The 25,688-nt window shown below is 43.0% G+C and overlaps 1 protein-coding gene across 12 annotated transcripts in view; it reads right to left on the bottom strand.

Moving 5' to 3' along the window:
* Positions 1-306: 306 nt before the first annotated feature.
* Positions 307-25,688, bottom strand: part of LOC106571415 (adhesion G-protein coupled receptor G6-like) — a 62,255-nt gene continuing 36,873 nt past the window's right edge. For 4 of the 12 annotated variants that reach the window (XM_014144478.2, XM_014144483.2, XM_014144479.2 and 1 more), the window contains 20 exons: positions 23,137-23,205; positions 15,060-15,148; positions 14,816-14,868; positions 14,649-14,687; positions 14,311-14,453; positions 13,892-14,003; positions 13,535-13,623; positions 13,056-13,257; positions 12,648-12,813; positions 11,563-11,709; positions 11,096-11,212; positions 10,681-10,726; positions 10,481-10,587; positions 10,234-10,361; positions 9,793-10,061; positions 9,516-9,618; positions 8,998-9,299; positions 8,570-8,671; positions 7,962-8,117; positions 307-2,729 (listed from right to left, as the gene is read on the bottom strand). In XM_014144478.2, the coding sequence (XP_013999953.2) occupies positions 2,548-2,729; positions 7,962-8,117; positions 8,570-8,671; positions 8,998-9,299; positions 9,516-9,618; positions 9,793-10,061; positions 10,234-10,361; positions 10,481-10,587; positions 10,681-10,726; positions 11,096-11,212; positions 11,563-11,709; positions 12,648-12,813; positions 13,056-13,257; positions 13,535-13,623; positions 13,892-14,003; positions 14,311-14,453; positions 14,649-14,687; positions 14,816-14,868; positions 15,060-15,148; positions 23,137-23,205 (2,621 nt within the window). In that variant the 3' untranslated portion in view covers positions 307-2,547. Of the gene's footprint in view, positions 2,730-7,642; positions 7,681-7,961; positions 8,118-8,569; positions 8,672-8,997; positions 9,300-9,515; positions 9,619-9,792; positions 10,062-10,233; positions 10,362-10,480; positions 10,588-10,680; positions 10,727-11,095; positions 11,213-11,562; positions 11,710-12,647; positions 12,814-13,055; positions 13,258-13,534; positions 13,624-13,891; positions 14,004-14,310; positions 14,454-14,648; positions 14,688-14,815; positions 14,869-15,059; positions 15,149-23,136; positions 23,206-25,688 lie in introns of all 12 variants that reach the window. The other 8 variants (XM_014144487.2, XM_014144490.2, XM_014144489.2 and 5 more) reach the window with 4 other exon arrangements.

Genomic DNA, 25,688 nt, shown 5'->3' with positions numbered 1-25,688 from the left:
AGGGAAACCATATAATTTCAATATTTGAGTGTGAAAAATGTTTTGAAACGTTGTTTCCCTCTTTGACTTCTGGCAGCAAGCATGACTAGAATATCAACCTCTTCCCAGCACATATGCACCAAACCACATATTGGATATTCTGAGTAAACCACATTGTGAAAACTTGGCAACTGTGCAGAGAAGAACAGTCAGTAAGTGTAAATTGAGAATGATTAAAAAGCCATAACTGTTATGTCTTACAGCAAATTCATCTGGTACATAGGACTTGACATGACAAATATTAGGGTTATGATTAATAGAATTAGCTACTTTTCATTCCCTTTATTGGTGAGACACAACTCGTCAATGCTGTTGAGACATAGAGACAGCTTCATGAAAATATATTATTGTCAGGAGTTGTGGAAAAACAAACAACAGGGTCTGGAAAATGTTTTGGAATACAGCCAGACCAGCCACATTCATCAGAGTGAACACTAAGGAACAGTGTTGGTTTGGATGTAGCCATAGTGATTTTCTAGCTCTGTGTCCCTATTAAATTAATAGAGACATGTACAAATGAATCAGAAACAAATCACGTCTGGATTCCCTCTGCATTGATAGAACTAGATAAGATATAACCTAGAGGATCATTTGGAATATTTTATGCAAATATCTATAAAGATGATGGCAGCGCAGTCATGATCTAATTCAAAGTAAAGCTGAGAACTACATCGTATTAGCTCAAACCACTTTATAATCCCCCCCCACACATTCTTGAATTGAAGACCCCAAATATGTTCAACACGAGAACCTTTCCAAGCAATGTCTCTATCATAACAAATTCGGGCCGAGGGAATTTCTTTCGCGATGTTTCAATTATTTTCTTGATGCTGGAAAATAACAATTGAGAGCTCTGACTGCTTCCAAAATATAACTGGCCCTGTTCGCCTGCCCAGGTCAAGATCAATGCTTTGTTTTGCCGCCAAGCTGCATCTCTCCAAATCTATCTATCTATCTATCTATCTATCTATGGGCATAGTCCTGATCCACTGGCATTGGGGATTCAAGATGAACAACAAATGTAAAAAGCTCTATAGAAATAAATATAAAGATACAGTAAAACAACAAAATTGTTCCATTGCTTCACAAACGCAAAACAATAGCTCACACAGCAACATTTACCACAACGCAATATATTCAGTTCCCCTATTGGTGGGAAAAGAAGACTAAGTGAAGTAAAGCAACAATGAAGAGCAGATTAACATTTAGCTGCTTACAAATGTTGGCATTAACTTGGATGAACAAATAATGTCAGTGTTTGTAGTCCCTTTTCAATCAGTACTGTACTAAACATTGTGCTGTGAGTTGCTCTATTGTGAAATGATTCAATGTGGAATGTTTATGAAACTATGAACTGGATTCAATCCGTATCGCAGAAGATAAACGTTATAGCGCAAGTAAAATGTAAAGGAAATTTCCGATTGCGCCAACATATGCTGTGTTTACCATGAACGCCGTCTCCGTGAATGCCGAAACATTGCCTTGAAATTTCATTCGCGCTATAGCGCGGATCTTCCGCGATACGGACTGAATCTAGGCCTACCTTACCATATCCAGGTTTAATGGTTGGGGTTTGGTAACCTCTATCCATAGAACAGTCAGAGAAATTACACTTGACACACAGATCACCCACAGAGGTTGTCCTCAGTCAAAGTTAACAAAATGAAGTAGAAATTAATGGACCAATTCTACACATTCCTTTCTGCATGTGTTATTCAGTAGTAGAGCATCTGAAGCTTAATATTTAAAAAATATACATGAAAAATCATTTCATCATAGTGTTGATGATGATGTTGATAGGCTGACCAAGATAAAGTAAGCACTTTATGCAAAACATCCTCATGTAAGGCACTGTAAAGGAGAATAATATTGCTTTCCAGCTAAAAGCACACACAAGATTCACAAACAGACGACTACAAATTACAACTCCACCTAAACCCGTTCCATTTTCAACACACATTGACAATGCTACAGCTTTTAAAAACTCCCTCATGTTAGTCTTTGGGTCTGAAATATAGGCCTATGCCTGAACATTTAGTCCAGATTTGATGTTTTTCGTTCATTCTACAGACTGCATAATGAGAACGGAACAGCTAAAATGGATGATATTTCTGTACAGGAAAGGATAACCCTGCTGAGAACCCTAGGCATGTGCAACACAAACTGAGAAGCAATTATACGGGGGCCTATTAGATATACCATCAATAATAACACAACACATAGCCAGTTGAAGATTAGCATCACAGTATGTACATTGCAAACTCCATTCTCTGCTTCTCCCGTTTCTTTTCTATAGAACTATACATTTCAACATTTCTCTTTTCAGTACTGACTGGACCAGCAGATTGAGTCAAATTTTGTACAGTATACACATATTCATACTACTAGCTACCGTCCTGCTGCTCTGGAGGCTACAACCCTGGGGTGACATTGTGGACTGGGGAGATCACCCAGGGTTAGGGGCTAGCAGCAGCAGGAGGAGGAAGAGGAAGAGAAGTGCTGGGTGGTCTAGAACTTGGTGCTGTGGCTGAAGGTGTCCGACATGATAATGTTCTTGTAGAAGTTGTCGGAGCGCACCGAGCAGTAACCTTTGACCTTGTCAATGACCTGGTGCACGGGAATGATGGAGGAGGAGTCCTCACCCTCTGAGGAGACAGTTTTAGCATTGGTCTGGTTGGAGTAACCTTTACCTGTTCAATATGAAGGAGAGACAAGGTCATGGTTCAGAAAGAACACAATGATCTTTGTGCAGCGCACATTTTTTTGTTTTTCTTAAACTCACAATGACACAAAACGAATGGCTCCAGACACTTGAAAAATATGCAAAGTGAAAAACACATCACTAAGCACATACACAAAGTAGATATAAATCGATATATGATTGTAGGTTGAATATGTGGCACTCATTTTAAACAATTCTAATGCATAGGCTTTGCCAAGATGATTTGCCTGTGTTTTCTGTGTAAAACAGCTTGTATCTTAATCTTGAAAAATGTTTGAGGTTTAGGTTTATGTCTAGTTACTGTTTAAATTGAGTCCCAATATTTTCTGAGCAACAGTTCACATGCATCTGTGCATTCTTGTGGAAACCATTCCTATACACGCATGCACTTTCAAACAACCTTCAAATTCTACCACAACGGACAACTATGCATAACTCTGTGTATCTTGCCAAAATGTTTGAACCGTTTTCATCTGTTTTTGTCTTATTCTTGTATTGTTTGCCAAGTGATAAAATATTTTGGTTGGTCTTTTCCATTTGATAATGTCAAGGCAAAAACATCCATCAAAACTCAATTATTTGAGTGGGTCAACTCAGGAATAACACAGGCTTTTAAATGCAAAGACTTTGGCATCTTCAGTGACAGAACTTCTGGCTGCCTCCTCACCCGACTGTCAACCCACCATGTATGGGAAAAAGCGTGACTAACAATTTTGACTTATCGAGAGTAGAAACATACAGTGCATTCGGAAAGTATTCAGACCCCTTGACTTTTTCCACATTTTGTTACGTTACAGTCTTATTCTAAAATGGATTAAATTGTTTTTTCCCCTCATTAATCTACACAAAAAACAGGTTTTTAGATTTTTTAGCAAATGTATAAAATAAACTGAAATATCACATTAACATAAGTATTCAGACCCGAGTCTTCTTGGGTATGATGCTACAAGCTTGGCACACCTGTATTTTGGAGGTTTCTCCCATTATTCTCTGCCGATCCTCTCAAGCTCTGTCAGGTTGGATGGTGAGCGTGGCTACACAGATTTTTTCAGGTCTCTCCAGAGATGTTCGATCGGGTTCAAGTTCGGGCTCTGACTGGGCCACTCAAGGACATTCAGAGACTTGTCCCGAAGCAACTCCTGCGTTGTCTTGGCTGTGTGCTTAGGGTCATTGTCCTGTTGGAAGGTGAACCTTCGCCTCAGCCTGAGGTCCTAAGCGCTCTGGAGCAGGTTTGCATCAAGGATCTCTCTGTACTTTGCTCCGTCCATCTTTCCCTTGATCCTGACTAGTCCCCAGTCCATGCCGCTGAAAAACATCCCCACAGCATCCCCACATGCTGCTACCACCATGATTCACTGTAGGCCTGATGCCAGGTTTCCTCCAGACGTGTGGAAAAAGGGAAGGAGTCTGAATACTTTCTGAATGCACTGTACGACTATATATGTCTGCTTTCAGTTCGAGAGACAAACAGCTATAATCACTATCACATATTATTGGTATTCAGGCCAAAGTGTTCGATATTGGTTTCAGAGAATCTTGTTTCTCATGGTCTGAGAGTCTTTACGTGCCTTCTGGAAAAATCCAAGCGGGCAGTCATGTGCCTTTTACTGGAGGAGTGGCTTCCGTCTGGCCACTCTACCATAAAGGCCTGATTGGTGGAGTGCCACAGAGATGGTTGTCCTTCTGGGAGACTCTCCCATCTCCACAGAGGAACTCTGGAGCTCTGTCAGAGTGACCATCAGGTTCTTGGTCACCTCCCTGACCAAGGCCCTTCTCCCCCGATTGCTCAGGTTTGGTCAGGCGGTCAGCTCTAGGAAGAGTCTTGCTGGTTCCAAACTTCTTCCATTTAAGAATGATGGAGGCCAAAGTGTTCTTGGGGATTTTCAATGCTGCAGAAATGTTTAGCTGCCCTTCCCCAGATCTGTGCCTCGACACAATCCTGTCTCTGAGCTCTACGGACAATTCCTTCGAGCTCATGGCTTGGGTTTAGCTCTGACATGCACTGTCAACTGTGGGACCTTATATAGACAGGTGTGAGCCTTTCCAAATCATGTCCAATCAATTTAATTTACCACAGGTGGACTCCAATCAAGTTGTAGAATGATTAATGGAAACAGGATGCACCTGAGCTCAATTTCGAGTCTCATAGCAAAGGGTCTGAATACTTGTGTAAATAAGGTATTTCTGTTTTTTAATACATTTGCAAAAATTACAAAAAAACTGTTTTAGCTTTGTCATTATGGGGTATTGTATGTAGATTAATGAGGACATTTTTTTATTTAATACATTTTAGAATAAGGCTGTAACATAACACAATGTGGAAAAAGGGAAGGGGTCTGAATACTTTCTGATGTACAGTATGGCTATATATGTCTGCTTTCAGTTCAAGAGATAAACAGCTATAATCACTATCACATATTAATTATTCATTAAATGTCATCCTCACTTTGATCCTACAAAACTGTTTCTTCCACCAAAACAATAATCAACATGTCTCATAGAGTCATTACTGCTCACTACATTACACGTGTCCATGGTAAAGTAATATAAGGTCATCGTTAAAGTCCCAGTGCAGACAAAATTCAGTTTCCTGTGTTTTGTATCATATTGTACATCACTGTTAAAGTGTAAACAATTTTATTCTTGTTATTTCCTGATAGTTGCTGGTTGAAAATACAATCTACATGAGACCTTCTAATCAGTCTGTTTGTATGGGCGGTAGTTTCGGCTTGCCTGGTGACATCACCAGGTGGTAAATTGTTTAATATTTTGTATTTTTTTACCTCTCATTTACAATGACAGCCTACCCCAGCCAAATCCTAACCCGGGCAACGCTGGGCCAACTGTGCGCCGCCCTATGCTGTGATACAGCCTGGAATTGAACCAGGGTCTGTAGTGACGCCTCTAGCACTGAGATGCAGTGCCTTAGACCGCTGCGCCACTCGGGAGCCCACTAATAGACCAATAACAAAGAGAGTTCCAAACCTATCTGCCAACAACAGCTCGGTTTAAGTTTTCCCTCCTCACTCAGACCACTCCCAGACAGTCCTAGCAAAATTCTAGCTTGAGAAATAGTTTTTGCTAAAAAGCTATTTTTGTCTATTTTTATGGAAAACTATTACAGTAAGGTACTTAAAAAAAAATGTTTTATTTAACCTTTATTTAACTAAGCAAATCAGTTAAGAACAAATTGGTATTTACATTGACAGCCTACCTGGGCAGAACAACAGATTTTTACCTTGTCAGCTTGGGAGATTCACTCCAGAAACCTTTCGGTTACTTGCCCAACGCTCTAACCACTAGGTTACCTGCTGCCCCACTTAATTGTTACCTAGAAATGATATGATATTGTGATTTTAAAAAATGACTGCATTGGGCCTTTAAAATGTGTACACAATAAATCAATATGTATATTCTGCTAAATCCATGAGCTGATATGTCAAGTAGGGTATGGAGGCCACCTTTTGTTGGCAGTGTGCTTCATGCATGATAGCCTTCGTTTCTCAGGATGTGACACCCACTGCTTTATACGCTGTCAGACTAAATTAGTCCATTAGCTGGGGGATGCCATTACTTGTTGGATCAGTCCAATATGACAACATCATATGACAATTACAGATTATCTCTCTAAGGCACACATCTGGAAGCAATAGGAGAATGCACTGCACACCTAACATGAATGCTCAATGATTTTCTCTTGAAGCTGTGGCCCACCTCAACGAGGCAAATAATAGGGAGAGTATCTATGCATGTGGATGCTGACAAATGATCTTTTACATTATCTGAGATCTCTGTGAAATGAAGACCCTAATGATAAGAACATGTTGTAACACGTTGCTGCATGTCTTGGTGTCTATACTGCACCTTCATCATTACCATTTTAAACCAGATTTTAAACATGCGCTTAATATTGAAGGTCACAACAAAAATCCTCAGGTAGCCAAGGTACTTCACCATCGAATCATCACAAGGTCTGTGTATAAGCAGGTAATAACGCACAAACATCATGCTTGAATTGTGCATTTGGTTGTACAGTGCGTGACGGTGATCTTCATTCCATTCCGTTGGTCAGGGATGCACACACACACACACACACACACACACCACACACACACACACACACACACACACACACACACACACACACACACACACACACACACACACACACACACACACACACACACACACACACACACACACACACACACACACACACACACGTCTACAATTTCCCATGTGACAGTGGAATGCTACAAATGCAAGCTGTGTGTTTACTGTGGTATCATTGCTGCTAGCAGAAAACAGAGGCATCCTAGGGGAGCAGAATTAGTGTGGTATGAGAGAGAGACATCCAGAACCGCTGAGAAGGCAAAGGAGCTCACCTGCCAAACTCTCTCATTGGTCAAATCAGTCACATGTAACTACATCTGTATTCATATCGAACCAAATTAAACATCAATGTTGTTATAGCATGTTATGTCTGATTAAAATCTTGAGATGTTTTTCAATGACTTTAGAGAGAACAATGGCAGAATAGAGCTCCTTGTGTTATAGAGTCTTCATGTCACCATTCAATCTGGATTCAATCTAACTATCAAAGGTAGCATTTTGCATTGAAACCAAATGCACAAATGTCAATTTTTATCCTCCACATGTTGTGTTAAATCCAAGATGTCACACAATATTTATATTTCAAACTATTAAATGCTGCATTGTTCTGTTAAGGATAAGTGTTAAGTGTTAAGGATAAGTGCAACCAACAGCTGTTAGGTTGAATCCAGGCCTTCATGTTCTAAAGGTGAAAGGCCAATAACACAACATTACATCACACTGTAAGAAAGCATGGAGTCAGGCTGGCTTTGATGCAGTTCAGTTTACCTCAGGAGGTTCTCCTTCGTGCTATTGGTGGGCTACATCTACACACCACAAACATAAATACATACAGGAGATCAGCCACTATGTAGCCCAGGAATGACATATTGTAAACAGAAAAGCAAGAAAATAAATGTTTCACACATTCCGGCTAATAAAAATAGAGGAAAAAGGAAGTGTGCAGAGTTAAGTAAAGTATCCTTCTTTTCATAACTACAAAATGTAAACTTTTGTATAAATTAAATGTGGGTCAATGAAAAAGACCAACTGAAAGTAGACAAACGTTGTGTGTGGCTCAATATTAGACCCTCCCATCGTGTCTTACCTGCATTCCTGCTGCGCTTTGCAAAGGGGTTTAGAGTTGCTTTAGCCTTGGAAGTCCAGTTTGCTGTACTGGAGCCAAAAGAACTGGAGGACAGGGACTTCCTCACGGTGTCTGAGCTGGCCTTTTTGGTGTTGTTAGTGGCTGTCTTGCTGCATTCTGCCATTCAACAAGACACATTTCACAAATGCTTATTTGGGGGAAAAAATCATATAAAGAGTGAAGTAACTTTTTATTAGGGCAGGGTTTTATGGAGTTTCTGTGTATTTGATTGCCTATAAATCTAAGACTTCTCAGGTTTTATAACCACTGTTCTTTGTTACTTTGGAAATCTGGAGTCTAACTAGCTGCACAGAAGTTTCACAGGACTTTCATTTCAATAGGAATTCTATTAACATTGGACAATATTAAATCAAATATTATTACCTTATCATCTTTATCACATAATCACATCTGACTTTTATTAGCAATGTACAAGTACAGTAATTTCCCTCCTCTCATCTAAAGCCTGATATGATGGTAGTATGATAACAGTTCTGAATATCAGGCCAGATATTTTTCCTGAGAGTAAGAAGAGTCTATTTCTAGTCTGTTTCCTGTCAGATCTTTACCTGAGTTGTCTGACAGGCGGAATCTGCCAAAACACAAGTATCTCCTCCACTGTTTCTGGACATTCTCCTTCAGTGCACAGTGGAATATGAAGATGAATAAACCTGTTGGCCAGAGAAGGACAATAAAGGAAAAAGCTGTTAAATAACAACGAAGATGACAGAGATGACAAACAAAAGAGAGCTTGGGTTGGTTCGGCTTTCAGCTACCAGATGTTGTACTAAGGAGCCCTCTGATGGAAGAAATAGTACATGACATGGCAGTGAAGAAACTACTTATAATTCTTAACATTTAATATAATACAGACCTGCTTTGTAAAATATTTATTAAAAAAATACACACACAAAAATACACCTTTGAGCCAAACATTCACATATCCTTAATTAGTCACCAACACTACTGTGTATTATCTTTAGGGTGCACAGCGCACCATAGGGAGGCCCTGTACCCTGCAGTGAGTTGAAGATGGAGAAGAGGTACATGAAGGCCAGGTTGACGGGTCCCCAGGCGAAGAAGGCGAAGCCCCAGGTCATGCCCAGGAGGAAGGTGAGACTGATGACGCTCCTCAGGTTCCTCAGCACTTCCTCACGCAGTGTGCGGTTGCTGCGCTTCCCGTTACGACCGCAGATCTGGATCATAACCACGATGAACATGGCGACGTTCAGGAGGAAGAGGACAGAGAAGTAGCCCACACACGTCACATAGAACACCACCTGGCTCCGGATCCAACAGCTGGGAGGGGATTAGTAATATTGGATGCAATAGGTTAACTGAAATGTTTTAGCTGGAAGGCTGGATCTATATAACATACTGTATACATACATTAGTCCTGGTCCTATGACTGCCATACGGGAAAACATACACTTGGATTTCTCGACTCTAAGGCTCCATCTACATACCTTATATTATGTTTTCTATCGTATCTCTTGAACTTGATGCAGGACTTACAATTCAGAAGAGCCTTGTCCAGTCTCCCCCTTTCCATACTGCATTTTCCCATAGGAGTTTCTGTCAAAAGCTACCACTATGGCCACTATCACAGCAGGCAGACCTGGAAGTGAGACATGGTAATAACAATTCAGGTACACCACGATCCAAACAAATTTGAAAATGCAGTGTATAGCGTAAATAATTCATGCTACCATGCATTTCAATAGGATGTAAGAATATGACACATACAGCATACTGTATAGCAATTAGTTAATCCAACTTTAGTGGCACTTACCCCAGCCGACGATGCAGAACTTGAGGATGTACCTCCGGATGTAGGTGTTGAAGACTTTGACCAGGGCGATGTACATGTGGATGGACTCGAGGCCCATCCAGGTGAAGGATGTGAGCAGGAAGAAGTGGAGGAAGATGGCCACGGCTACACACAGGCCCTCCACATCGAAGGAAGCCAGCCAGCCATCCAATAGGAACACCATGTTGAGGAACAGCAGCGACGTGCTCAGGTTCATCAGGATCTTAGAGGGGTAGTCACGACGTAACTTCCTGCACAAGACATACACTGAATAACACTGTGACGACTACAGTTCTGGTTGTCTTTCTTATAATATCACGGCCAATTACTAGAACCAAGAGTCCAGGTGACGTTGATTCAGAAGACTAGTTATAGGAGGATTTCCTAGTCACATGTAATATGGATGGAAACACACACACTCACTCAAAGGCAATATAAGTCATAAGCGTTGCAGCAGAAAAGATGGCCGATATGCCACATCCGATGTAGGTGATAAAAGTGAGAATCTTGGTGTTTTTCTCATCAATCTGTGCAGCGGATCCAGAGATATCCTTCACAGAGAAGACAAAAGATCTTAGACACACTAGCCCATTTTATACAAGGAAACACTACTGTTTTAAATTATCAGAGTCATGAGGGAAGAGCCTGTAAACAGGTTATTTAGTCTTACCATTAGGATGCCAAAGTGTGTGAGATGATCACAGAGGCAGATAGTCTTGTTTCTATTGGACATGGGATTAACCCTGCAGCCTTTACTGTTCCAGCCACCTGCACCATCTTGTGGAAACAAAGATACAGTATATTCTATAATTGTATTTGGAGACATATCTTTTCGTTAAAATAAAATCAAAATATTTTGTTCAGACTTACTCTTCATGGTGAAATCCCAGAACACGCAGGTTGGCTTTGGTTTTGTCTGAAAGACACCGACACACTTAATCACTGTCTGACTACAGGCATACGTTCCAGGTGGCAATTTGTATTGTACTACTACTTTAACTGAGGAAGTACCATCAGGAATCAAATATTATCAACTGGGTGGTAACAGATTTATTTTTTTTAACCTATGTGGAATGAGTTCATTATCAAAATAAAAGTAGAAAAAAAATAAGCGAGGGAGAAAACAAAGAAGAAAACAGAGGAGTGACAGGGCATATAGAAAGGTGAGGAGAGGTGAGGTGAGGAGAGGTGAGGAGAGCAGAGGTGAGCAGAGGTGAGGAAAGCAGAGGTGAGGAGAGGTGAGGAGAGGTGAGGAAAGCAGAGGTGAGGAGAGCGGGCAGACTACCTGGTAGTTCAGGTGTACTATCTCGATCTCCACGGGATCCTGCAGGTTACTGATGGAGTAATTGCCCACACTGCTGGCCACAACATAGCTGTTAAGATATAGCCCGTCCTGTTTATCCTGTGAATGATCAAAGAAAAGTTCAATTTTGAAATATAAAAACATGCCACTGAAAACTGTAAATTCACAAACCAGGCATACAAATCACCATGCATTAGTAGGAAGCAATAAGATAAATTACAACACACTCTACAGACACACCAAATTTGTTGAATTCCATCAAACAGAGCTATAAACCTGGACATGTCACTCATAACTATAGATTAACATTTTTTATTTCACCTTTATTTTAACATACCAGACACATGAGTCACCATCCATGAAAAGGATGCGTGCGAAAAGAAAACATACAGTTATATGCTGAAAGGACACACTAAATCAGATACATTCCATCTAAAAGACGTATAAACCTGGAACAGTCCTGTTTTGCGGAAGAACATGAAGTTGATCCTGGAGACAGCAGCGATCTCAGCATTGGTCAGGGTCAGGTTGTTGAGCAGTGTAGCTGGCAGTGTGACCTGAGCCAGGGGGTTCAGCTGATCCGACTTAAAGGCAATCTGGTGGGAGAGAAGCTAGTTAGACCATTGGCTTTACCATAGACTATCCTATGTGACAGTATTTGATTTGCCAATGTAGACAGGTGCCTGCTGACTAATATGCTGATTATATAACGAGTCCCCTGCTGTACCATCTGGAGGTCCTTTGCAAACCTCTGTTGTCCCAGTGCCCTGACATGCCACCACACATGCCTTGTCACATCATTTACATCATCCACAACATGTGGTGGAGTATGATTAAAATGTGCCCTTTCTGCTGGCACAGAACTGGCACAACACCAGCACAGCATTGACACAGCATTGGCACAGCATTGGCACAGTATTGACACAGCATTGACACGTAAGGCAAAGGCATAGGGTAAAACACGTGAACCAAAGTGACAACACAGGAAATCAAGAGAGAGGGAAGGCTGTGGTGGACTCGGCTTGCATGTTAGTCAGCTGAATCATATTTGCTAAACTCTATGATCATTGCATAATTCTGAATAACAGGACTCCATGTGCAGCACAAGGTTATGAATGTCCTGAAAATACTAAGGACTTAAACAAATATACATCCTCCCATATAAGTGACATGGACTCAACAGGTCTGATGGGTTGTGAGTCACCTTTAACACTGAACGAGAGTTTCCACAGGAAGGCTTTCCTGGAAGCCCCGGCTGACTGGTTGACTGGCTGACTGGTTGACTGCCTGACTGGCTCACATACACAGTAGGAGTAGTGGTGGGGCATAACAACCCCTATTTACTCTCAGGGCACATTGACTGTGAATGAAACAACAACCAGCAGGTATGGATGTTATGAGCTATGTGCACAGCAGAGCAAGGAGTCCCCGTATATATAGTACTACACTGCCCAGTACAGTACAGTGCAGCAGATAATACTGATGTCTCTATAGCTCTTGTGTATAACACTGACCCTAACTGTTTAGTGAGTACCTGGAGGTCTGTGGTGTTGGGGTGTATGAAGGCACTGAAGGAGGTCCCATTGAACTTGCTGTAGTTGAGGGCTGAAATTCCCAGAGCCAGATTTTTAGAGGTTATGTTTTCTGTAGGCCCATCAAACTCTATCTTCTGAACCAGCTCATCCACCGTCTTCAATGTCCTACACATAGATAGAGAGAGACATTTAGGGGTTATCACAAAAATGGACTTTCATTAGTGTATCACAGTACTTTGGTACTTTGGTACAAAGAGACCACACAAAGACCCCATACAGTAGATCTACCTGGGAGATATAGTCATCACTCATGTATGTATCCCTCCCAGCATGCTGGACACACAGTAAGAGGTGGGTTCTGAGGAGAGGAAAGACAATCGCAATGGGAGCAGAAAGGAGTATCTTACCACTCTGAGGCTGCAGCCAGGGCTGACACGGAGCTGGTCATCACGTTAGAGAGGATGCTAACTACGGTTTTGGCCAGAGGGGTGTTGATCTTAGCCACTTTGACCAGCTCCTTAACCTTTCCCACCACCTTGAACACCTCGTCTGTGGAGAGCTCGTTGTTGGTGATGTCATCAAGCTGGACGGCGACTTCGGCAGCATTCTCTGATCGGAGACAGTTAGAAGGGAGACGGATAAACAACTAGAGAGCTCTCCTTGGGCTGTCAATAGACACGTATTATCAGTTGTCTGATGACTGCCCACTGTCTGCCATGGTGAGGGCATTTACACACGTTTTATCTCTAAAATTGCATCTCAGTGGGCATCTCTGTCCCTCTAGATCAAATACATCGCAAGTATTCATTCGGGCAGCCGTTTTGATTTCATCTGCTGAGGAGTCATTAAAGTGATTTGAGAGAGCGTGAAGAAGTCTGTGGCCTACCTGCTGACACTTTGATGGTATCGATATCAATGCAATTGCTGAGGTCTGGGGCGCCCCAAAACGCTGTGTAATTCAGGGGGCTGATCACACTGGGGATAAACAAACACAGAATGAGATCTGGTATTTTGAGGAAAGATAAATTACCTCAACAAATTAATGCGTTCATTGTCAGAATATCAGTAATGTCAAGTTCTTAGAACTTTTAAAAGCAGGCTGATATCCCATTGATATCCCATTGACATCCCACAGATATCCCTGGAAATGGGTGATGTAATATTCCTGGAAATGAAAATGAACTTGCTAATTGTTTGTATAAAGATAGGACATCATTTGATACAGTGAATGTATCAGTCTCACCATGTTCTGGATGCAGTCTGGTCTTTGTTGGGGAAACAAGGGATGTACTGAGTGACCGTTGGTCTGCTCTCTGGCCAGATGTAATGGATGGGAGTTTCCCCTGTGCAGTTCTCTGAATGACAGAGAAAAGCATGCAGCAGAACATTTTTAACACTGAACACCAGCAATATATTAAGATCCAATGACTACAATAAGAAGTTCAGAAACCTTCGAGGCATTCACATTTCAAACCTAATCTAATTAGGAGGTGCTTTAGAGTCGATGTGTGACCGTGCGCTGTGAAATTGGGTTCTTTCTCTGGGCTGTGTGAGGGTCATGTTTTTGTGATCTTGGCGAGTATCGCTGCCCCAGTCACTTCCTGCAGTAAGAAGGGAGGCATTGAAGTGATTTAAACGGGTCTGGGTGAGATCATGTCCTACCGATAGACTGCACGGCGACAGTGTCTAGCTCCAGTCCGTTGCTGATGCTGGCGCCGCTTCTGCCCATCCTGGTGGAGATGGCAGCTTCTCCCAGGGTCACGTTGGTGGTGGTCTTGTAGACCAGCAGGGCCTGGCAGGTGTATCTGGAGGGGGAGAAGGAAGAGGAGGACGGGTGGGGAAAAATGAAGAGGGAAGAAGAGTAGCAGGACACTTAATTCACATGGAAAGGCAGACCTAGTGAATTACCATTCTTCTTTTAGAGTTTTCCCGAGTCACGTGACATGGTCAGGAACAACTCCCTACCTACTACAGTATACCATATTAAATATTGTCTTTACCTTTTACTCTCTAGCTGTAAGTCACTGCTAGGTTGGACACTGGGAACAAGATAAAAAGGAAATGGAGGGTGATCATCATTATTGACCTGTAATACAGCTCTAACGAAAAATACATAGAATGGACATGGAGCTGCATTTTATGATGGTACAAAGATCTAATTGCTTACCTGACATTAGCGACATAGACCATGTGTGTCCAGTTTTGGAACGTTTGATTGAGCTGTAAATGAACCAGTAAAACAGTGAAGTTCTCACCTAGCCATCTTAAGATGAATGCACTAATTGTAATGCACTAACTCTGGATAAGAGCGTCTGCTAAATGACTAAAATGTAAATGTAATTAATTCAGTTCATCTTGTATTCTATTGATGATTTGAAACAAGATGAATTGAACATGACCAGAAGCCTTACCCATTGTGCAACAGTTTTCTCAACATCAGACTCTCTTACTTCGGCCTCCTTGTCATTGACAAGAAAGGAGATCCTGTAGAAAAGACCCTCTGCAATTGAAAAGAAAACACGTCAATCTATATTTGACGCAGTTCATTTACAACTCTCAATGGAACACGTGTCTGTGCTGCACAGCAGGAGCGCGAGGGTTGAGACACAATTGAGTTAAGTAAAATCCAATTTCATATGACAAATGATGTTGACAAGCTGCTCCTCCACGGAATAAAAAATGTGGGGGTTTTTTCATAAGGAAGAGGCTAAATTAAAATACTCTGTTATCATCATAGATGACAGTAATCAAAACAGAACTAATAGATATAGTACATGCCATTATATGACTGATCTGTATTCAGTGCCCAAATGGTTGATTGTATGAGAGCATGTACTGTGTAATACATCACTCTGTTTGACCGTGTCGGTGATCTGCTGCTATGCCTCACAGCCATCACAAGATGGCTCCCAAGCCTCTTCTGTTGTTAGTGCTGATCTAAGTACAGTACAATGCTGTTTCTAATCCATATCAAAACTTTTCTTAGGAGACTCCAGTAATTAGAGATTCAGTAGGTAGGTCACCTAAGAAAGTTCTGAAGTATCTAAAATATATATATATATTTATCTTTGTTGATCAAGAGTGTTATTTTTTCTTCGATTTTCTATCGTAGAGCAATAACAGATTACATTTAGAGGAGCAATTATTTGCTCTAAAATCAAATGATAACAGCATTGGAAGTCTCCAAAAAGACATGTGTGATTAAAAACTTGAAATCACAAGATGAGAGCTGGGCCCCATCAGCAGAGAAGAAGCCATTCTAGAGTTCAGTGATTGGTCACCTACAGAACACTCCAATGTTAATGTTCTACGGCCCGTCCAAAATCACAACACAACCTCAATCAACCTCCTCCTCCATGTGATTTTCACCAGTTTTGGTTTTCCTCTGTCAACCTCATCCCACCACTACTACAGTAGCATTCAAAGCAGAGATGTATTTATTTATTCACCTTTATTTAACCAGGTAGGCCAGTTGAGAACAAGTTCTCATTTACAACTGCGACCTGACCAAGATAAAGCAAAGCAGTGCGACAAAAACAACAACACAGGGTTACACATGGGATAAACAAAAATACATTCAATAACACAATAGAAAAATCTGTGTACAGTGTGTACAAAATGAAGTAAGGAGGTAAGGCAATAAATAGGCCAATAGTGGCAAAGTAATTACAATTCAGCAATTTACACTGGAGTGATACATGTGCAGATGAGAATGTGCAAGTAGAAAACACTGGTGTGCAAAAGAGCAGAAAAACAAAAACAAATATGGGGATGAGGTTGGTTGGATGGGCTATTTACAGATGGGCTGTATACAGCTGCAGTGATCGGTAAGCTGCTCTGACAGCTAAAATTCAGCAAAAGAGGCTCTCTATCTTTATGTTTCTACATATAGTGCTTTGGAAAGTATTCAGACCTCTTGACTTTTTCCACATTTTGTTAGGTTACAGCCTTATTCTAAAATTGATTAAATATTTTTTCCCCCTCATCAATCTACATACAATACCCCATAATGACAAAGCAAAAACTGTTTTTTAGAAATTGGAAATACCACATTAACATAAGTATTCAGACCCTTCCCTCAGTACTTTGTTGAAGCACATTTGGCAACGATTACAGCCTCGAGTCTTCTTGGGTATGACGCTACAAGCTTGGCACACCTGTATTTTGGGAGTTTCTCCCATTCTTCTCTGCAGATCCTCTCAAACTCTGTCAGGTTGGATGTGGAGTGTTGCACCCACAACTATTTTCAGGTCTCTCCAGAGATCGGGTTCAAGTCCAGGCTCTGGCTAGGCCCCTCAAGGACATTCAGAGACATGTCCCGATGCCACTCCTGTGTTGTCTTGGCTGTGTGCTTAGGGTCATTGTCCTGTTGGAAGGTGAACCTTCGCCCCAGTCTGAGGTCCTGAGCGCTCTGGAGCAGGATCTCTCTGTACTTTGCTTCGTTCATCTTTCCCTCGATCCTGACTAGTCTCCCAGTCCCTGCCGCTGAAAAACATCCCCACAGCATGATAATGCCACCATTTCATCAGACCAGAGAATCTTGTTTCTCATGGTCTGAAAGTCTTTACGTGCCTTTTGGCAAACTCCAAGTGGACTGTTATGTGCCTTTTACTAGAGGAGTGGCTTCCGTCTGGCCACTCTACCATAAAGGCCTGATTGGCGGAGTGCTACAAAGATGGTTGTCCTTCTGGAATGTTCTTCCATCTCCACAGAGGAACTCTGGAGCTCTGTCAGAGTGACCATCAGGTTCTTGGTCACCTCCCTGACCAAGGCCCTTCTCACCCGATTACTCAGTTTGGCCAGGCGGCCAGCTCTAGGAAGAGTCTTGGTGGTTCCAAACTTCTTCCACTTAAGAATGATGGAGGTCACTGTGTTCTTGGGGACCTTCAACGCTGCAGAAAATGTTTTGGTACCCTTCCCCAGATCTGTGCCTCGACACAATCCTGTCTCGGAGCTCTACGGACAATTCCTTCTTCCTTCTTCTCATGGCATGGTTTTTGCTCTGACATGCACTGTCAACTGTGGGACCTTATATAGACAGGTGTGTACCTTTCCAAATCATGTCCAACCAATTGAATTTACCACAGGTGGACTCCAATCAAGTTGTAGAAACATCTCAAGGATGATCAATGGAATCAGAATGCACCTGAGCTCAATTTCGAGTCTCATAGTAAAGGGTCTAAATACTTATGTAAATAAGGTATCTGTTTTTTATTTGTAATATATTTGCAAAAATTTGTAAAATCCTCTTTACGTTTTGTCATTATGGGATATTGTGTGTAGATTACTGAGGATATTTTCTTATTTAATCAATTTTAGAATAACGCTGTAACATAACAAAATGTTACGTTACAGGGGTCTGAATACTCTCGCACTGTATAAGTTATTGCAAAACATACTGTTCCCAGTTCAAGTCCACACAGACATGAAAAATTAAAGCGAGCTTTACAATGGCATGGGGCAAGAACAGGGGTGTCCGTGATGCAGGCTGTGGTACGTGCGATGGCGTTTGTGGTGGACACCGTGCCACTGCCTGCATTCAGCACTTCATGTGGAGTGGTAAGAGGAAAGTAGGGGCTCTCTGTAGGAACAAAAGACTGATGATCCATATCAATGAATGCTTGTGGCATGGGAGTGGTCTGTGTCTCTCTGTCTGTGACGGTGCTCTGATTCACAGTCCCATTGTTGCCAGGGCCCAATCTGCTTACTGACGTGCTTGCAGCAGTGGAGGGTGTGTGTTGGATGAGGGCCGGTCCATCTCTATTACCCTGTTTGTCCTCACTGTGGTTGGCCCTGAAGGGGACTGATACAGGGCCAGCCCCAGCAGGGTAGGTGTTTAGGGCTGTAAGAGGCTGGTTGGTGAGGGTATCGGTGAACTGGATATTTGGAGAAACAGTTGGCTGTTTGTTGGCAGTGGTGAGTTGTGTGTATGTGGCAGACTGTGTGTTTGAGGTAGAAGGAGGCTCGATAATTGTGGTAACAGTGGTAGGCTGTATAATTGCAGCCCTAATGGTGAGGTTACCAGAGGCAGCAGCAGTGAGCTGTGTGTCTGGGGAAGCAGTCAATGCTGTGTTCTCTCTGCTCTCTTCAGGCCAGGCCAGTGTTCCATCAGTTCCAGCAGGCTGAGAGGGCTCTGACTGGCTGCCAGTGAGTGTAGAGGATTGTCGGAATGCAGCCATTGGTCGGGTGGGCAGTGAGGCGCCAGCTCTCCAATACGAGGAGCGTTTGTTGTCATCGGTCTGTGGAATAAGGGAGATTCAGAAGCATCTGACATGAGCTGATCTGACCTGGAGGTCACGGCGGAGAGTGTGTGTCTGTGTGAATCACACAACCAAGACCACTGACCGGCCGTGACCAGCCTAATTCATGCATTTATGCCTGCCGCTGGGGTTCATGGGTAACGACGCTGCCATATTCTGACGATGTGCTGCTGATGTATGGCGTTGGCAGAGCTGGAGAGGGAGAGGGGGCTAGCATGGAGGAGGAGAGGGCTGGTCTGGGAGACATATTCAGATCCATCATCATAGTTGTGTAAGGTCCCATGGTGTCCAAGCTGGGATACAGACGGGTTGCTCTGCGTGCTGGGGCGGAAGAGAGAGATCGGAGATGGAGAGAACGAAGAGCCACTTACGGGTGACGTGGACTTCCTCTCCTTACTCTGGAGCCGAGTGTCTCTCCATCCCATCTTTACTTTCCCATTCAGTAAAATTGGTGATATGAAGCTTCTCTGGCAAGGCTGTCTCAGACAGGGGGTCAGAGCTGAGAGAGACCAAGCTGAACGTGGTGGGCAATACATCCATCCACTCCTGTCTGCTTGGGGAGATTGTATTAGGAGGTGAGGACTGAGAGGAGGCCCATTCGTCTGTCATGGTGGCTGGGAGGAGCGCCTGGTGGTGTGGTTGTTCTGTGATAGGAGTGACAGATAGATGGGATGAACGTGACAAACCTCTCAGATTAGAACTGAGTGGATAAAAGCCCTCTTTCCTCTCGGTGCTGCCCAACATACTGCTGTCTGACACATTGTTTATAAATTTGATGATTGCTCCAGAGCCAGAGGCGAATCTAACCTTATCCCCTCATTCACTCGCAATACTCTCACTTAGTACCATACTAGCTACCCTACTGTCCACAGGATGAGAGTTAGTTGAGAAGGAACTCAACTGATTCCTCAAAGAGGGTAAAACCAGCTCACTGTGGTGTTTGTCAGAGGAAGAGAGGTGTGTTTCCTCAAGGACAGGTGTTAGAGCTGTTTTAAGGACTGACGGAGACAGTGGACTGGGCCTTTTGCCCTCCCGCATCAATAAATCACTTTGAACCTCCATTGAAGGCTGCAGCACACTCGCCTGTGAACTCTCTAAGAGCACCGGGTCTGTCTCAGTGGCATATAGCCTGACGTGTCCTGAATGACTAACATCACCTTGTTCCATCCTGTGGATGGGTAAGGAGGAGAACACAGGGTAGGGAGAGGTGGGGAGAGGTATGGTTGGAGTGGAGGGAGATAGGGGCCAATATATCTGTGATCACAGCTCTGGAGGCTGGAGCTGCTGCAGTGTAGTAGACATGGTAGGTGTGGGAGTAGGTTAGGGTGTAGTAGACTGTTGGTCTGGAGATTTCCAGTGAGGTCACTTTCAGAGATCATCTCGACCCTCATAGAGACTCTGAGCTCTGCTATTGTTAACCTCTCTGGTATCATTGGGACACTAGCGTCCCACCTTGACAACAGCCAGTGAAATTGCAGGGCGCCAAATTCAAACAACAGAAATCCCATAATTAAAATTCCTCAAACATACAAGTATTATACACCATTTTAAAGATAAACTTCTTGTTAATCCATCCACAGTGTCCGATTTCAAAATGGCTTTACGGCGAAAGCACACCATGCGATTATGTTAGGACAGCGCCTAGCCACAAGAAACCATACAGACATTTCACAGCCAAGGAGAGGACTCACAAAAGTCAGAAATAGCGATTAAATGAATCACTAACCTTTGATGATCTTCATCTGGTGGCACTCTCAGGACTCCATGTTACACAATAAATGTTAATTTTGTTCGATAATGTCCCTCTTTATGTCCAAAAACCTCTGTTTAAATTGGCGTATTATGTTCAGTAATGCATTGTCTCAAATAACATCCGGTGAAATTGCAGAGAGCCAAATCAAATTACAGAAATACTCATCATAAACATTGATGAAAGATACAAGTGTTATACGTAGGCTTAAAGATACACTTCTTGTTAATCCAGCCGCTGTGTCAGATTTCAAAAAGGCTTTACGGCGAAAGCACACCATGCGGTTATGTTAGGACTGCGCCTAGCCACAAAACACCATACAGACATTTTCCAGCCAAGGAGAGGACTCACAAAAGTCAGAAATCATAATTTAATCGCTATTAAATTAATCACTTACCTTTGATGATCTTCATCTGGTGGCACTCCCAGGACTCCATGTTACACAATAAATGTTTGTTTTGTTTGATAATGTCCCTCTGTATGTCCAAAAACCTCAGTTTTGTTGGTGCGTTTAGTTCAGTAATCCAAAGGCACAATGCGTGCTCTCAACACCCAGACAAAAAGTAAAAAAAGTACAATAAAAGTTTGTAGAAACATGTGAAAAGATGTTTAAAATCAATCCTCAGGTTGTTTTTTGCCATAAATAATCAATAATATTTCAACCGGACAAAAGCTTCGTCAATAGAAAAGGAGAAACAAGAAAGGCGCGCTCCCGATCACGTGCTGGGCTCATGTCTGGAAATTTCCACTGTCCACTCATTGAAAGTGCTGTATCTCCCTCATTTTTCAGAGTAAAAGCCTGAAACAATGCCTAAAGACTTGCCACATAGAAGAAGCCATAGAGATCGTGAACTGGGTCCTAAGTCTTTGTATGGTGGATAGGCTTTCAATGGAAAAACTTTCAAAATAATAGTACTTCCTGGATGGATTTTCCTCAGGTTTTCGCCTGCCATATCAGTTTTGTTATACTCACAGACGTTATTTTAACAGTTTTGGAAACGTTAGAGTGTTTTCTATCCAAATCTACCATTCAAAAGCATATCCTAGGTTCTGGGCCTGAGTAGCAGGCAGTTTAATTTGGGCACGCTTTTCATCCAAAATTACGAATGCTGCCCCCTACCCTAGTGAAGTTAATAATGAGGGAGACTGTGTGGCGATGTTTGAGAGGGACTGAGTGGTTCTCTCTGCTGTTTGCTCACTGAAGCCACTGCTTGGCCGGGCCTGATCCATTTGCATACCTGTCTTCTCTGGAGCTGTGCTGAAAGGAGGGATTTGAGTCCAGCTGCTGTGTGCTGCCACCACCCCACCCTGCTCCCCAGTCCCAGCCTCTCCTCCAGCCTCTGCCAGAATGCCTCCTGCCAACGCCTCCCAGGGCAAACTGGGCTCTGATTGATTGGGTAAATGTTCCCCTCCTCCCCCGGTGGTAACAGGGCCGCCCATAGTCACACGGTCTGGGCCCTCAGTGCTGACTCCAGCCCCAGCGTGGGAAAGGTTGTGTGGGCCAGAGGCGGCCAGAGCCAGGCCTTCATCCAGGGAGTAGGGTGAGTCATATTGGAAGAGGCTGAAGGGGTTGTTCCCTAGGTCCAGGTCGTAAATGAATGGCTCAAAGCCTGATGTGTCCTCCACCAGGGGCTCAGTCAAGTTCACAGTGCTGCTGCTGTTCTCTCTGCTGAGACTCAGTGGCACCCAGCGGTGGGGGCCATGGGCTTACTCTTCTTACGGTTGCTGAGTGATGCTGATGCCGCTGCTGGGAAAGATTCCAGGTCCTCCTCATCACTACTGTTCCCAACATCCACCGGTCGCCCTGGGAACAACCCCTGGGGACTGGTCGTGGCCCTGGATACGGCGTGTCTTACTAGCCACCAGCGCTGTTGTTGTTGTGGTCACCTTGGGTACAGGAGGAGGCTTGGTCGGATAGAGGATGGGTTTGATTGTGGCCTCAGGTTTCTTCCTCACGGGCCAGAAGAGGGGGGTGGAGATGTAGCCCAGTGAGGTTTTAGAGCTGTGGGGGCCAGGCAGGACGTGAGGCCTGGTGTGGGGGGTGGTGGTGGTGGAGGAGGCCACTGGCCAGGGGGTGAGCCAGAGCGCAGACCACAGATACACTGTTCTCTCCTTGTCTGTGGCACACCAGTCCAGTCAATGTAAAAACAGAGGGGTCAAAGCAGGTTGCATATTTTAAATACAGACTGACATCCAGCATATACTGTAGCTGAATAAACAAATACAAAATAGTAGCCGCTGTATGGAAGAATACAATATTAGGATCACCTAGATTTATGGCAGTTAACTAGACCTTCATTTTGAGTTGACAGAAAAGATACAGATATTTTCAAATGCATTTTGGCTGAGGACAGGATAGAGTGAGAGTGAGAGGCAAGCAGACAGGTGGAAGCAGGCTGAGAGAGAGAACAGTTTGCCAAAGGAAGCTGCTGCGTCTCACTACAAACAAGTCAAGGAGATGTGAAGTGTGTGTCTTACCCAGGGTAATGATGTTGGTGGACAAGACAGTAGAAGACAGGTTAGTCGAGGACGGTGGTGTAGTAGTGGCTTCAGACAATGTAAGCAAGAGTGACAGCACAAGTAACTCAACAAGGAGAGCATCTCAAGATTTCCTAAGTGTATGTTTTACCCAGCTGAGCAGAATCTGAGCAATGACAGAGGACATGATAGTAGAAGAAACCAAGAACAAAGTAAAAGCTTCAACTACTGAAGAAGTGGAAAATAGAAATAGTATGTGATTAGTCAAGTGTCTAATTTTAAAGTTGTGTATAGTAACTACTTCTGAAACCATTATAAACACGTCCTAAAACCTTGTGACGGCTAGTCTACCTTGATTATATTAGTAATTAGTCATTTGGATGCCAAACATAGAAAAATAGAGGCCCCATATCTTCAGACTACACTTTGAGATATGTTTGCACAAAGTGCTTGAAAGTTACAGTGATAGAGGCAAGGTGTACTGAACAAAGGTACACAGAATACTTTTTATTTCTGCAAAGCCTTAGAACAAACAACCAGACAAGGAGCAGCAGATGTGTCTTACTCGGAGTAGTAGTGACGTTAGCTGGTGTGTTAGTAGTAGTAGTGACGTTAGCTGGTGTGTTAGTAGTAGTAGTAGTGACGTTAGCTGGTGTGTTAGTAGTAGTAGTAGTGACGTTAGCTGGTGTGTTAGTAGTAGTAGTGACGTTAGCTGGTGTGTTAGTAGTAGTAGTGACGTTAGCTGGTGTGTTAGTAGTAGTAGTGACGTTAGCTGGTGTGTTAGTAGTAGTAGTGACGTTAGCTGGTGTGTTAGTAGTAGTAGTGACGTTAGCTGGTGTGTTAGTAGTAGTAGTGACGTTAGCTGGTGTGTTAGTAGTAGTAGTGACGTTAGCTGGTGTGTTAGTAGTAGTAGTGACGTTAGCTGGTGTGTTAGTAGTAGTAGTGACGTTAGCTGGTGTGTTAGTAGTAGTAGTGACGTTAGCTGGTGTGTTAGTAGTAGTAGTGACGTTAGCTGGTGTGTTAGTAGTAGTAGTGACGTTAGCTGGTGTGTTAGTAGTAGTAGTGACGTTAGCTGGTGTGTTAGTAGTAGTAGTGACGTTAGCTGGTGTGTTAGTAGTAGTAGTGACGTTAGCTGGTGTGTTAGTAGTAGTAGTGACGTTAGCTGGTGTGTTAGTAGTAGTAGTGACGTTAGCTGGTGTGTTAGTAGTAGTAGTAGTGACGTTAGCTGGTGTGTTAGTAGTAGTAGTGACGTTAGCTGGTGTGTTAGTAGTAGTAGTGACGTTAGCTGGTGTGTTAGTAGTAGTAGTGACGTTAGCTGGTGTGTTAGTAGTAGTAGTGACGTTAGCTGGTGTGTTAGTAGTAGTAGTAGTGACGTTAGCTGGTGTGTTAGTAGTAGTAGTAGTGACGTTAGCTGGTGTGTTAGTAGTAGTAGTGACGTTAGCTGGTGTGTTAGTAGTAGTAGTGACGTTAGCTGGTGTGTTAGTAGTAGTAGTGACGTTAGCTGGTGTGTTAGTAGTAGTAGTGACGTTAGCTGGTGTGTTAGTAGTAGTATTGACGTTAGCTGGTGTGTTAGTAGTAGTAGTGACGTTAGCTGGTGTGTTAGTAGTAGTAGTGACGTTAGCTGGTGTGTTAGTAGTAGTAGTGACGTTAGCTGGTGTGTTAGTAGTAGTAGTAGTGACGTTAGCTGGTGTGTTAGTAGTAGTGGTAGTGACGTTAGCTGGTGTGTTAGTAGTAGTAGTGACGTTAGCTGGTGTGTTAGTAGTAGTAGTGACGTTAGCTGGTGTGTTAGTAGTAGTAGTGACGTTAGCTGGTGTGTTAGTAGTAGTAGTGACGTTAGCTGGTGTGTTAGTAGTAGTAGTAGTGACGTTAGCTGGTGTGTTAGTAGTAATAGTGACGTTAGCTGGTGTGTTAGTACTAGTAGTGACGTTAGCTGGTGTGTTAGTAGTAGTAGTGACGTTAGCTGGTGTGTTAGTAGTAGTAGTGACGTTAGCTGGTGTGTTAGTAGTAGTAGTGACGTTAGCTGGTGTGTTAGTAGTAGTAGTGACGTTAGCTGGTGTGTTAGTAGTAGTAATGACGTTAGCTGGTGTGTTAGTAGTAGTAGTGACGTTAGCTGGTGTGTTAGTAGTAGTAGTGACGTTAGCTGGTGTGTTAGTAGTAGTAGTAGTGACGTTAGCTGGTGTGTTAGTAGTAGTAGTAGTGACGTTAGCTGGTGTGTTAGTAGTAGTAGTAGTGACGTTAGCTGGTGTGTTAGTAGTAGTAGTAGTGACGTTAGCTGGTGTGTTAGTAGTAGTAGTGACGTTAGCTGGTGTGTTAGTAGTAGTAGTGACGTTAGCTGGTGTGTTAGTAGTAGTAGTAGTGATGTTAGCTGGTGTGTTAGTAGTAGTAGTGACGTTAGCTGGTGTGTTAGTAGTAGTAGTAGTGACGTTAGCTGGTGTGTTAGTAGTAGTAGTGACGTTAGCTGGTGTGTTAGTAGTAGTAGTGACGTTAGCTGGTGTGTTAGTAGTAGTAGTGACGTTAGCTGGTGTGTTAGTAGTAGTAGTGATGTTAGCTGG

Source organism: Salmo salar, chromosome ssa15, assembly GCF_905237065.1.
Source record: "Salmo salar chromosome ssa15, Ssal_v3.1, whole genome shotgun sequence".
NCBI lineage: Eukaryota > Metazoa > Chordata > Actinopteri > Salmoniformes > Salmonidae > Salmo > Salmo salar.
This window is presented reverse-complemented; position numbering and strand designations above follow the sequence as displayed.